The 13,611-nt window shown below is 26.7% G+C and overlaps 1 protein-coding gene across 5 annotated transcripts; it reads right to left on the bottom strand.

Moving 5' to 3' along the window:
- Positions 1–605: 605 nt before the first annotated feature.
- LOC107452981 (hexosaminidase D) lies at positions 606–13,584 on the bottom strand. 5 transcript variants are annotated; one of them, XM_016069623.3, is made up of 4 exons: positions 13,497–13,584; positions 12,990–13,033; positions 8,842–9,031; positions 606–7,284 (listed from the first exon to the last, which is right to left on the bottom strand). In XM_016069623.3, the coding sequence occupies exon 4, from the start codon at positions 7,244–7,246 to the stop codon at positions 5,390–5,392; it is 1,857 nt and encodes a 618-aa protein (XP_015925109.1). In that variant the 5' UTR covers positions 7,247–7,284; positions 8,842–9,031; positions 12,990–13,033; positions 13,497–13,584; the 3' UTR covers positions 606–5,389. The 5 variants fall into 5 exon arrangements, with proteins under 5 accessions (XP_015925109.1, XP_015925111.1, XP_015925108.1 ...); XM_016069625.3 differs by having other exon boundaries at positions 8,951–9,031; XM_016069622.3 differs by lacking the exon at positions 12,990–13,033 and having other exon boundaries at positions 13,497–13,583.
- Between the last annotated feature and the right edge of the window lie 27 nt (positions 13,585–13,611).

Below are 13,611 nucleotides of genomic sequence, written 5' to 3'. Positions count from 1 at the left end.
CTATAACACCATAAAAAAAATTGAAATAGATGAATGTTAAGACTTTTGAACATAGTTGTAAAATATATATCATGTACTAATAGAACCCAATTGAAGTTGAAAAATTTCAATGTGCCACCTGCTCACAGTAACTCCTCCAAAGTAAAAATTTAACAGAAAAATCATTTCAAGATACTATTTTATACTTTTTAAGATGTCAGAAATAATTTTTTAAAAAGATAATAAATAAAAAAAATTAAAATTAAATTCTTTTACAAAATTTTTGAAAAACTATATAATATAAAATATTATTTGATAAGAGAAAGTTTCAATTTGGGGAAAATTCAGGATCAAAAATAACACATTAATAAAGACTTTTCTAAGATTATATTAAAAGAACCTCTTCTTTATTTATTTTTTTATAACCGTCGTTGAAGAGCTGACCCAATTTTATTGGTTTACAACTACTAATGTTCAACTCTGTAGCCTTGTAATTTTATACCCAATCCAGAACACAAGGGAACTCCTGGAACATTTTTATATAATGTAACTACATATTTACTATAACAATAGATAACTCATATTCATAAATTAAATTAAATAGAAATCAACAGCACAAGCATGAATCCTAGATAAACATTTATTATTCTTGCACAAAATTTTTGTTCGAAGTTTTACAAGTGTCAATAGTTCTAAGTCAAAAAAGATTACTTTACAAGCATTTTTATAAGTATTATTTGATTTAATAAATATAGGAATACAGAATAAAGAAAAGTCGTTTTTTTGCAGACCATTTTTAACCAATTGCATAAATGATATATTTGAAGAAACATAACGTTGGATCTTTAATTATTGTTGCACAACAAAAATTAGATGATAAAAAAATCTTTTCTGTCTTTAAAGAAAATAACTGAGAATTTAGCACATTAAAAATATGTATAGATAAAGTAATGAAATACAAGAGCAAAATTAAATTATATTTCAAATAAACTATTAGTGTTAGTAAAATTTAATAACAAGTTAAAACAAAAAAGGTATATTTTAAAAGAATAAGAAAAATACGTAAACTTGATGACTTTATGCAACTCTACACAAAAACTTTTAATGAAAGTTAATTAAATAAACCTAATAAGTAAAAAAGAAGATTAATAGAAACAATACAATCAAGTCAGACTGAAACTCAAACTAGCCTTACATTTTAAACACTTAATCATAACTGGCACATGGATGTTTATGAAGATGCATAATTAGAAAGGTTCTTTTGCCTTTTTCCAAAAAACGTTCATTTTGAAAATAAAATATACATGTCTTCAGCTCGCATTGTTAAACTTTATCAACAAAACGTTTAAATGCTTTATTTTAGAAAAAGTGAAAAGAAATTATTTTGGCTGCAAGCTGAAGGGAAAAAGAAACTAGTAACTTTCAACGTGAAAACATGTTTTCATAAATTCTCTATGTTGTTATTTGCCTATTTAAAAAAGTCCTCACATAAAAATATAAGCAAATTTAGAAAAGAAACAGCAAATTATTTAACAAAACAAATATTAAGTAATAAGAAATAAATGCCAATCATTTAGAGTATGCAAAATCCAAAATGTTTTCATTCCTTGTTGGGCATGTAAAAATCTTTATAGAATAACATGCTCTGCTAAGCATGTTAGTCTATGAAATACATGCCTTAATGAAACTTATACATGCCTGAATATTTTTCTACACATGTCTATACTGTAAAAAAAAAAAATTAAATCTGTCAAAAAAATTTTTTACTCACAACACTGTATCTACATCAACCTTTTTTAAGTAGACATCAGAAGTATTGAGTGGTGTTAATAAGGTAATATTAAACATGAATTATAATTGAAGATGTAAATTATAATCAGAATTATTGAGCATTACTAACAAATGCACATCCTGCAAAATGTTACTTTAAAATTATGCCCCTTTCACATCTGCTTTCATATTATAATTTCAACTTTAATATTATTTTCTTTTACACAGTGTATAAGATTAACTTATTTTAAATAAAAACAATTTTGATTGGGAGTATAAAAACTAACTTTGTTATGTAACTTCTTATTTATATAATACATTTCAATAACATTTAATTCTAACCAAATATAATCGATTTCTTCTTTTTTACTCTCCTTCCTGAATGTTATTTATTCACTCCATCTAGCATTTCAGAAATTTTTGCAATAATGAATATCATGTTGATATATTTATTCAGCTATATGATTACTAATTTGAAAGCTAGTACAAATAGGTAGAGAACAAAAACGTTGAATATAAAAAAAAATCTTGTTATGCTTAATTTTGTTTTCGCCCTCCAAAGTTTCTATAAAATCAGAGTTTCAGCACAATATTCTTAACCTACTTACCTTAAAAACAGACATCATCTAATATATTGCTCTAACTCACAGGATAATGGTAAAAATAATAAGCTTCTCTTATGTCTTTTTGTGTCATATTAACTAAAACACTGTCCTAGACCAAGAAAATTTTGTTAATTTTTAAAAATATCCACATTCAAATAATTTTGGTGTTATTAGGAGGAAAAGAACATGTAAGTAAGACATTGTTTGCAGATACATGCCAACATAACAACTTGGCAGCAAAATTAAAGAATCGAAAATATAAATTTCCAATAAAGTTTTTCATATCCATCAAATGACAAAAGAGAATCCTATATTTAAAAAGGATATATGTATAAGAAGGATATATGTATAAGAAGGATAGATGTATAAGTTAAAATATATTTTCAGATATACCACATAATCATTAGTCTGATTATATTAACACTAGAAGTAATTATATTGTATATAGTTAAACTCTGAAAAAAATTCAACCTCTTAATTAGCTAAAAGATGAATGTGTTGAATTTTTTTATGATACTAACAGCACTATGGAACTCTAAAAAACATGTCATGACTCTTTTACAATTGTGTCATTAAATGGATATGAAGTACTTCTAAGTCTACTTTTTTTCAAAGTTTACAATTTTGTTACATACCAACGTAACTTCTAAGCTTCGATAAATAAAGGATTTTTATTACTCAGTAGAAAGAAATGTTTTTTCCCCCAATATATTTAGTAGAAAGGATGGTCTTTCGAATCCCATAATCTGTAAATTAATCTTGCAAATATGTCATCGCACTTAGTTTAATGTTTTATCCCCAAGAATTTCTTTTCATTTAAACAATCTACTTTCACCTCTCACATAAATAAAATTGTTCAATACTAATATGTCTATAAAAAATACCAAATCTCTTACTAAATATAACTGATAATTTATTTATTACCTAGTTCATTGAAATTAAACAAATTGTGTACATTCTGATTATTTTTTTAAAAAATATGCTTGGCTAGAAAGAGGTAAGATGTGTATATTTGTGCTAGAGTTTCAAATAAATACATTAATTTTGCATCAACCTAATAGCAACATCATACTTAATAGTGATTAACAATAATCAAGACATTTAAAACCTAGAAATAGTGAGATATCAATTGATTTTGTAACATGCAAAGCTATTTTAAAGGTATATTAATATTTCAACAAATTCCACCCCCAAGGCTTTTTAAAGAATTCTGAAACAAATAATTCAATTGATATAGAAATAAAACATATTATAATACATTTGAAACAAAATTGTTTTAATCATAGTGTCAAAGTTTTAGTTTATATAATTAATTCACACATCCTTGTAACGATATGAGTGATAAAGAACTAAAAGATACTTTTGATAAACTAAAATTTGTAAAAAATCTTTAGTTTCCATGCATACTTTTTAGATAATTTAAAATTTTTAAATCAATAAAATAATCATAAAGGATAATTTACAATATATACATATAAATGTTGAAATAGTAAACAAAGATTTTTAATCAGCAAACTTTACTTAAGAAAATTAAAATTACTTTAACATTTACTAACATATAAAATCATTAAAGCAGCATTAAAAAAAATTTTAAGTTCTATCTTGAAATTGGGAGTTGAAAAAAAATTTATTATTTTTCTTTTTTATTACTTAAGAGGATAACTTATATAAAAATATTAATATCATTACAATAATACTACAAATATATAGTCAGTCAAAAATTTTAGCTTTATGTTATTTATTATCAAATTATAATTTAAAGAAACGTATGAAAACTTATGAAAACTAAACTATGATAAATAAAAAGAGAAACAACAGCAAAAAGGTCCATTATTTATTTGAATATTTGTTATACTGGAATGATTTTCAAATAGGAATAAATACCAAACTTGTGATTGACACATAAAAAAATTGTATTCTAAAAGTAATGAAGTGTATTAGCAATCAAATATTTATATGTTGCCACATTACTAATAGTGTCAGTTGACCACGGTAATTTTTTGGAGCATAAAAATAAAATTCAAATCAAATTATAACAATTCTGATGATTAATTTCATGATTAAACTCTAAAAAAAAAATGAATAAAATGAGTTAAACTATTTTGCATGATATATACAAGTGAAAATATTTACATTTTAGAAGAATTTGGCATCACAAAGAGGTCTTATGACAAATAATAGTTGGCAAATTATAATTCTATGTCATTATATTCAACATTATTAAAAATTGCCTGGACCTCCAAGATCCTCTTTGTAAATCCTGTGTAAATATCACTTTTAGTCCTTCACAAAAAACAACACAAAATTAAGTATATTGTAAATAAATTCAGTATAAATTGTGGCATATAGCATTTGCTTGAAATTTTTAAGTTTTTAATTGATTCTTGATTTCACTTAAGATCTGTATCTCCAAAACTTAAAACCAAAAAATCAAAGTTTATTCTACTCTTATTAAAATATTTTAAACATCTTTTATTAAAACTACAAAAAGAATACCCATCCAGAATATCATATAAGACCCAAAATAGTAGTAATAACTATCAGAAAAGAGTAACAAGTACAATAACAGCAAAAATATATCACAAAAGAAGCGTTAAAATATGCATATAGAAAAACAAACTCTAACATAATTTGAGAGTAAATAAAATTTGCAAAACATAAATCTAACTAAAAAATTCTTCAAATAGATTTCTTTTAAAAAAAAAAAAACATTCTTAAATGAACTTTGGTCAAATGCAAAACAAAATAGTATTTGTCACTAAAATCTGTTAAACATTGCAATATATTCAAATCAGATAATATACCATGTCATATACCTTTTCTTAAATCACCAATAAAATATAATTTTATGAAATATTGTGATAATTGAGAGATTATTTTTCTTAATTTATTAACCAAAAATATTTAATTATCTTATTGATAATTTAGTTTCATCAAGACATAATTATACTTCAATTGCAGATATAAATAACATTCATAGAAAAGGTACAATAACCAGTTTCTTCTAAGTTACCTAAACTTATATACAAATATATTTATTTACTTAATGGCCTTCTAGGCCAGGACCTAAACTTTAACAAATTATTAGCTTGCGTACGAATTTTTTCAATTTGGTTCACAAGAGGTTTTACAAAGGTCATTAACCACTCATCAATTGTATGTTTATCATAAACTTCAGGCATCGTATTTTGAATGAAAGTGTGAAGCAAAGTAACATTAGTAGAAAGGGCTTCCAAATTTTGAGTAGCAAGTTCAACATGAGCTGGGCTAGAGAACAACATCTGAATATTATATTCATGCATCCATCCTATAAAATGGCTATTAGATAAAAATTTCTGCAGCATGTAGGAAACATGGGCTAATCGTTGAGCTCCTTTAAAAACATTACTTCCGGGATAATTGCAGAGAGTTTCATCAACAGTATAATTTGCCTGAAGAGTTAGACGAGAATCACACATCAAAATATCTCGAACCTTTTGGAATAAATTGTTGTCTACAACTTGTTTCTCTAAGTATATTAAATTTACAGCAAGAGATGGGATGGAAACAGGCAAAAGTTCACAAAGAACTGCAAAATGGTCATAACGTTGCCAGCCAGTTAGAACAAAACCTTTGAATGGTACATCATGCTGGTATTTGGAAAGCACATCAATCCAAGAGACATGGTTTTCCAGATGATAAGATATATTAGTCAAATACTGATTTGCTCCAGTAGCACCTTTAAAAGCACTTGCAGCCCAAACACCAGTAAAATATTTACCATACTTTATCCAGGCATCAGGTTGAATTTTTGCCTCAACAGAAGGACTATATTGCCATGCCATTAGTTCTACATATTTCCAAATTTCAGACTTTCTTATAATTTCATCAGGTACCATGCGAAACATATCATCCCACATAATTGGCTGAATATTATATTTTTCTTTGATATACTTTGCAATGTTTTTTACATGGTAAATGAATAGATCTTCCTTATCCATGAAATGTTTTCGCATTTTATGTTGGCATAGAGAGCATTCACCAATATAATACACTTCATCAGACCCAATATGCAACCACTTGATGTGAGGATGAAGAGCAACAACTTGGTCAACAATTTGTCTTAAAAGTATCTGGGTCTTATTGTTAGAAGGGCAAATAACTTGTGGATAAACAGGAACTTCTCGCAAGTCTTGATATGCCTGCAGTTTCAAAACAAATTCCATGTGTCCAAATGTTTGTATTAAAGGAATTACCTCCAATTCATTCAATTTTGCAATGTACAATATCTCATTAAGTTCATTTTTAGAATATGCATTTCGAGCAGAGAGTTGTTCTAATGGACCATGGAAAGGAAACATGTCTTCATATTCTATAAGAAGACCATTGGCACCTAATGAATGCAAAAGCGGGAAAAAGTTTTTATAATAATTTACTATTGGAGGAGCACCTTTCAGGTCTAAATGCACAAACTTTCTATTGATATTTATAAGTTCTTCAGGTTTCATAGTTTTTGAGCCTTTACTCACTCGCTCATTAACAGATCTTGCTGGATGATCAATCTCTACTTCCTCTCCCCCTAAATTATCTGCTGTATTAAAATTGAATATTCCAGACCGATAAGCAGAATTTTTTATGTTTGCATGCACCTGAGCTTCCTTAAGACGTTGTCTCTCTAAATGCTTCAAAGACTGAGTAACTGGGAGAAGATCATTTATATTAACCAATGAACCACTTTTAGAAGATCTTAAATGGGGAGCTTTATAATCAGTATGCACATACTTAGAATGAGATTCTGAGTCTTGATCTTCACTAGAAAGAGTTTTATATAGAAGCACAAATATTACACTAGTGCTGGCAACCAAGATCAGATAAAATCTGAATTTTGAATTCATGGCAAAAGATTGAAACATTCCTTTGTCTTTCGACTAATTTTCAAGTAAGAAAAATTCTGAAATAAGAAATAAATATATTTTAAGTTAGATCAGAACCATAGAAATAAAACTGCTGATTATATGAGATAGCATGTGATAAGAGATATGAGTTAACCCTTTACAAAACAGATTGAATTAAAAAAATATTCTAATAAAATATCATAACAAAATTACATTTTTTTAAAAAATTTAAGCATAAAATTTTAATTGGATGTTCAGATTGTGGTAATTTTTAAATTGAACACTGTTTTTATTAGCATCTATAAATAATTGATGCTAAATTCAAAGCTCTATAGGTTTTAGGAGATTTCTTAATTATTCTATCAATTACAAATTCATATTATAATTTAAATTTATAAAGAATCTTTAATTATGAGATTCTGAATTAATTTAAACATAGAAATTCAAAAAATTATAACTGAAATTTTTTTTCATAAACCAACAGCTAAACTATAAGTTTCAGAATATGAGTTTCAAACCATTATTGGAATATAAGATTAAAACCATTAGACTATTGAAACCATTCTCTCCAGATGAAAGTCTGACTATAATCATTTTGAAATATTATTTAAAGATTACCATATAATTATAACACTTTATGCTTGTAGCTAAAAGCTACAGAATTCAATTATAAAGTCAGAGTAAAGTTTCAAGTCCTTTTCAAAATAAAAATTACCTGAAACACTTTATTCTAGAATTGACTAACAATTTAAAGAGGCATACTAATCTACTATCTTGAAAATTTTCAAGACTTATTTTATCAAACAAATTCTAAAAAGATCAGTGGAAAAATTTTTCAGAGGGGGTGCACTAAAAATTCCAATGCATTATGTACAATTTAAAAAAAAAAATAATAATAATGAATTTTAATTAAAAAAATTAATAATAATAATGTGTTATAGGAACTTTAGTTTCTAACTACATTTAATTAAAAATTCTTAAGCTTTTTAAAGTTTTTTTTTTCATTTAATTTAAATCTATAAAATAATTTAATGCTAAAACAAAAAATCGATATTACTAACAATACAATACATATACTTTCTTTTTTTCCCCTTTTTTATTTGCATTTAATTTGAAAGATCGATTTACAAAATTTCAAGAGATTTTGCATTTATTAAAAAACTTCAAAATGGATGGAAATTATTACATTTTAACAACAAAAAAAAAAAATACGGGGGGGGGNACGGGTGGGGGTATCCTACACCACATAAAAAGATATATTTTAACAACATTTTACAGACATTAGAGACCTCTTACATACAATTTGATTAGAATTCAAGCTTAGGGTCTTCTCATGTACAATTTAATTTGAATTCAAGTTATGCTTATGGAATATCAACTCTATGAGTATTAAGAATATTCAAACATAAAAACCTCTAATGATTTTCTATCAAGGACTAAACATTTTAAGAACTTCATTTCAAGCCTTTAACATTAATAAACTGATATTGAACACTCTCAAATAATTAACAGATTTCTTTCTTTATTCTTCATCAGATTAATATAAATAAACTGTTGAATTTAAGAATTGCTATCTTACAATATATTATCTAGAGATTTTTACATCTACTCACCAAACTAATTCCACCAAAATGATAAAGAGCAAGAAAATATCAAGGTATTAAAAGAAGAAACTTGTAATACATTATTGTTACAGATCTTTATGATAATTTCTTTAGGCACCTGGTATTAAATCAATGCAGTAACTCTGATAAGCTAGGATATTCTCCCAAAAGTAATCCATAAGCAAATACAGATGAAATTCTAAGGGGAAAAAAAGAGAGAATTAAGTTTATTCTGATGTTAAAATAAATGTAACTAACATTTTTAAATTCTTCATTACAGACACCAGCTTTGCATTAGATAAATAAATAATGACAATTGATTTTTTTTTTCAATTTGATCATAGACAAGTTAAAATATGTATACATTAAACTATATACTGTATATTAACCCAGACCTTTTAATTAACCTCAACATTAAAATTTCATCTTTAATTCAAAATTTTTTGCTTTTAGAAAATCTGAACTTATCACTGAAGAAAACTAGAGAATAATCTTGCTTCTTGAAATTATCTTTCATAAAGAAGCAAGATAAAGAAGCTAGGTTATAAAAATAATATATAATAAAAGTATAGTGATCAGTTATGTCGTCTAAAAGGATTTATAATGCCGGGAGGACTAGAATCTAAAAATAAAGGCATCAACTATTAAAGATATGAAATTTAAATTAATGTTCTATATTAGTACAAAAGCTCCAGTTTAAGACTAGCAATTATGAATAGTAACTACTGGCTAGCTAAGTCATAAAAAATGGTAGTCACTTTTAGATAAGTACACACATAGTTATAGCTAAAGAATAAAAAAATAATTTTTGAATTGAAAAATAAATTGAGTTTTAAAAATGCATGTACCTTATAAAAAAAAAAACTAAAAAAAAAGGGGGGTTCTAAATTTTTTTTTCCTTTTTTAAGAACAACATCCAAAAGGGGCATACAAATTATTTTAAAAAAATAATTAACCTGATGCAATGATCCTAAATCCATTCATAAATATTCAAATGGCTTTTTTATATAAATACAAGACTGACTAAGAAGGAAAAGACAAGATTTAATGATGTATGTAATAAACCTATTATAGTAGTATTTAATTGATAATCAATTATTGGACAGATATTTTAATGTCACGGCCTAACAGAATTCAAATTTAATCAGACAATTCAAATTAATTTATTATTAAATAGGAAAATATGTGGTTTCAAATTTCTTACACAGTAACAGTAATGAGCAAACATTTGTCGCAGAAGTTGCAGTACAGAAAAAATATCCAAAAACTCATTGCAGAAGTTGTCATTATTAATAGAAATAACCAAAAACCGATTGCACAATTTACCACACTTAAGAGTGTCACGCAAACACTGCAGAATATATTTTATGTGTTACCTGAATTAAATTTGAAAATTCTCTTGTATTTTTTTGTTTTTTAATTTTAATAAGATGTTGATGTATCAATATTCAGAAAAAATGGAATGCATAAATAGTAAAAATATATCAGGCATAATAGGGGAGAAGGTGAACATTTTTTATAAAGTTGTCAAAAACCTATATTTAATATAATTTTTAAGTTGTGAAATATTTTTCTTTAATAATAATTTAAGCAATCACCCAGCATTCTGGACTATATTTGAAAAAACAAATTTGTTTATTATCATAATACTTCTTTTAAAAAAAAGGCTGCTTTTGTCCATACTACACAGAGCTAATGTGGACAATCTATGGGGCTAGCGTGGACAAACAGGAAGGTATAACAAAAAAACCAAAATAAAATCAATTTCAATCTAAGCCTTATTAGAGAATCAATATTGACAATTATTTATTGAAATGCGAATTTGTAATAGAGCATTTCATTGTACTAAAAAAGACATTTTAAAAGCAAATTAATACATTTGAAAATCATTATTTAATTTGATTGATTTGAAAATACAGAACCAATTTTAAGTTCAATCAATTTTAATAACCATAGTTTTAACTTGATGAAATTTTCCTAAAACTAAACTAAAACTCAGCGGGGCAACAGCCCATAAAGGGCCAAGGCTACTGTGCCCATCTCAGTTTTCTTGACGTTGGGCTCCGGGGTGCAGGAGCAGATGTTCCGGACTGGTGGTCAGCCGAACGCGGAACCTCCAGTGTTTAGTTCCCAAGCATGCTTGGTACTCATTTATCGACCCACTGAAAGGATGAAAGGCTGAATCAACCTTGCCCGTCTTGAGGATCGAACCCAGGACCTGTGACACTGGAGTGCGAAGCGCTACCACTCAGCCACTAGGCGTCATGAAATTTTTCTAATGGACACTAACGTGTCACTTAGAGATATCATATACACGGTCTGCATCACTTAGTAACTTGCAAAAGAGAAGGCTGTACCATTCACTGATATTATGTTTTAGCTTAATGTAAGACTTCCTTAATTCATCTATATTAAGTCATATTCTTTTTAGCAAACTTAATAAAACATCTCCTTTAAATTTTCGATACAAAAATTTTGGACTAAATTTTTTCTACCTGACATTGAACTCCCTAATTGTAAATGTATATAATTCAACAAAATCATTCTAACTTAGAAAATAAAAAGCATGAAATGTATTTACTTTAAATTTGAAACCAATTCATATTTCTTCCATTTAAAGTTGAATGGTATCAGTGTGAATACGTCCACACAAGTCCCACCAACATATGTCTACAAGAGTTCTGGGGAGACGTGTTTCTTTATGTCTAATGCTGGTTAATTAAGTATACAGAGCAAAAGTTAATATCAAAATCAGTATAATAAATAGTCAACTTTTGATGAAATTCTAAAAATATATTAATAAAAGAGTAAAAGAAAATTTTTAAATTACTTTTTCAGCTTAAAAAATTTCTCTTACAAGTTTTTACAAAAGTATTCACAGTCTAACTATGCAACTGCAAATCTAAGTGTACAGAGTGCAAAATAAAAAAACAGACCGCCATGAATAACATTTGATCTATTGATCGGATCTTCTTGTTCTAGAACTTAATCTTATCCAAAGATAATTCCATGCAAAAAAATTATTTTTAATATATATTAATCATTTTTATAATTTTATTTAATATTAGTCAAAAAAATTTTGATTGAAATTTCTGAACGTAATGTTTGTTTTACAGGGCAAACTTGTTTACACATTGTTTTTACATGGCAAAATACAAAGTTTCAGTAAAATCTGTAGAATAGCTCCTGAGAAATTGAATTTCAAACATCTGTCTTCTTTGAAATACAATTTCTTAAGAACTGATGTGTTTTATAACTATTCTTTTTCTGAAATGAGGATTCTTACAACTTGAAATGACAAATCTTTCAATGACGATTCTTCTTTTGAACATAAATAATACATCAGGTAACAAATACACAAGAAATACTATGCAAGAAAGTCCAAAGCACAGTGATCACGTTGCGAGTAACGGAATATAATATATAACGGAATAGTAATATATAACGGAAATAGTAACTCCGAAGTATAGGCAGTAAAGAGTTTGCCGTGCACCCTAGTGTAGAAAGCACAATTTAAATATTTATAAATAATAAATTTTTTCCTTCAAATTCCTTAATAACGTTAATACCATATAAAATGCAGATATATATAGTAGATTTGAGCTTTGGGGGGGGGGCATTTCTGTATTGGGATCTGCTGCACCAACTCAAATTGCCAAGGTGCCAAACAGATAATAAATGTGAAATTTTTTTTATAAAAACATGTAGATGATTACCCGGGGGTGGCTACGAGTTATAAATTTTGAGTTGGTCCCTTTCTGTGATTTTTTTCAGTTTCTCGTCGGCTGCTGCCCAGAAGTTGCCAAGAATTGGCGATTATTCTGCTACAGATCAGAATACAGAAATCTCCCTGAGCTCAGTAATAATATTATTTACTTATTTAAATGAAAACTAAATAATCCGTTTCAAAAATTGTCTTGCACAATAAGCTGTAATAAACAGCTGAAAACTTTCTAATCAGAAGTCGCGATGGTAAAAAGCTGTAAATTTGCTTTTATTTACATTTGTATTCAAAACACCATCTATAAGCACACACAAAAAAAAAATTTACTATCTATAACAAGTTATGTACATAAAAAAATCCACAGTTTGAAAATTTTTTAAGAATTGAAAAAGTACTCACAAATATTTAGAAATATATTAAGTACATATCATACCTTAGTTTAGAAGAAAACGGAATCGTAAAATAATTGTGAAATTCCTAAAAAAAAAAAAACAATAAAACTTGGAAGTCTATAATGCATAATCATTTAAAAAAAAAAAATTATGTTTTTAAAGTAACCAGCAAAGCTAATTTTCATTGCTAGTTTTACGACCATTTCAATGCATTCATTTCAAATGTATTTGGAAATTAAACAACTCAAAACGCTTGACAGAAAATTAGAACTAGAACGTATCTAAATTCGTAATATAAAATTTGAACTTTTATAATGCATTTAAATCATCATTTACGAGTTCGAAAAACAATTTAAAAATAATTGAAAGTTAAGAATTAAGTTTAAGAAAATTTATAAGCGATGTAAATTTGCTTGTGTACGCGATACATACTTTATTAACTTTTGAAAAAATATGCGGTTTAGCACAAAGTAAATAGCCTTTTAGAGAATCAATCCATAAATATCTTTGCAAAAAAGATGACAAAAGGAGCAACGCATAGTTTTTACCTCGAGTAACCTGCAAGAAGTAATTTGCTGTGACATTAAATTCCAAAACTAATAAACCTCCTGAGCAGAAATATAAAACAAAATAGAAAAAATAGAAGTGGAAGTTATTTGTTTG

The sequence above is a fragment of the Parasteatoda tepidariorum genome, chromosome X2, assembly GCF_043381705.1.
Source record: "Parasteatoda tepidariorum isolate YZ-2023 chromosome X2, CAS_Ptep_4.0, whole genome shotgun sequence".
Classification (NCBI taxonomy): Eukaryota; Metazoa; Arthropoda; class Arachnida; order Araneae; family Theridiidae; genus Parasteatoda; species Parasteatoda tepidariorum.
Note: the sequence above shows the minus strand (reverse complement) of the source record. Positions and strands in the feature narration are given on the sequence as shown.